At 47.2% G+C, this 1043-nt stretch overlaps 1 protein-coding gene across 1 annotated transcript in view; it reads left to right on the top strand.

Annotated features, from left to right (window-relative positions):
- The window catches only part of LOC114841264 (mucin-19-like), a 9184-nt gene extending 8481 nt beyond the window's left edge, over nucleotides 1–703 (top strand). The window contains exon 5 of the mRNA XM_029126171.1: nucleotides 15–703. Within this exon, the coding sequence (XP_028982004.1) occupies nucleotides 15–703 (689 nt within the window). The remainder of the gene's footprint in view (nucleotides 1–14) is intronic.
- The last annotated feature ends 340 nt before the right edge of the window (nucleotides 704–1043 follow it).

Here is a 1043-nt window from a genome sequence, read left to right as displayed (position 1 = left end):
CGCAACTACGGAAGCTATTGTTGCATCTACCACCATGGCAGCTGCGGAAGCTACTGTTGCACCTGCAATTACCGCAGCTCCGGAAGATATTGTTGCATCTACTACCATGGCAGCTCCGGATGCTACTGCTGCACCTGCAATTACCGCAGCACCGGAACCTACTGCACCTACCACCACCGTAGCTCCGGAAGGTACTGCTGCACCTGCCATTACCATAGCATCAGAACCTACTGCAGCACCTAGCACCACCGCAGCTCCGCAAGCTACTGTTGCATCTACCACCATGGCAGCTCCGGAAGCTACTGCTGCACCTGCAATTACCGCAGCACTTGAACCTACTGCAGCACCTACCACCACTACAGCTGCGGATGCTACTGCTGCACCTGCAATTACCGCAGAACCTACTGCAGCACCTACCACCACTGCAGGTCCGGAAGCTTCTGCTGCATCTGCAATTACCGCAGCACCGGCACCTACTGCAGCACCTACTACCACTGCAGCTCCGAATGCTACTGCTCCACCTGCAATTACCGCAGCACCTGAACCTACTGCAGCACCTACCACCACTGTAGCTCTGGAAGATACTGTTGCACCTGCAATTACCGCAACTACGGAAGCTATTGTTGCATCTACCACCATGGCAGCTGCGGAAGCTACTGTTGCACCTGCAATTACCGCAGCTGCAGAAGATATTGCCTTGTAGAAAGTAAAAAATTGATAATTCATTCAGTATGCCATTTTTTTTTTAAATTCGAGTATATTTTAGTATCTATAACAATGATTTTAAGCCGGCGCGAGTGGTTAATCGGGTTTGAAACCTGAATTTTACAATGAAATTGTGAAAAAATTTATTTTTTCGTCAACAATGAAGTCGATAGTATGAAGATTACGAATATATTGCCTCTTATTCCTTTTCCGCTTCGAATTTGTACCATTCGTGGACTTGTCAATCCTGAAAACTTCAAAAACCTTTGCATCCGAGAAAGTTTTAGTATGAATAATACCGTCACTTTGTGGGGTGATACATCGAAATTTTTTTGTCC

The sequence above is a fragment of the Diachasma alloeum genome, unplaced genomic scaffold (genome assembly GCF_001412515.2).
Source record: "Diachasma alloeum isolate Michigan unplaced genomic scaffold, Dall2.0 Dall_scaffold_00178, whole genome shotgun sequence".
NCBI classification, from domain to species: Eukaryota; Metazoa; Arthropoda; class Insecta; order Hymenoptera; family Braconidae; genus Diachasma; species Diachasma alloeum.
The sequence above is the reverse complement of the archived record's forward strand: the minus strand, read 5'-3'. Positions and strand labels throughout refer to the sequence as shown.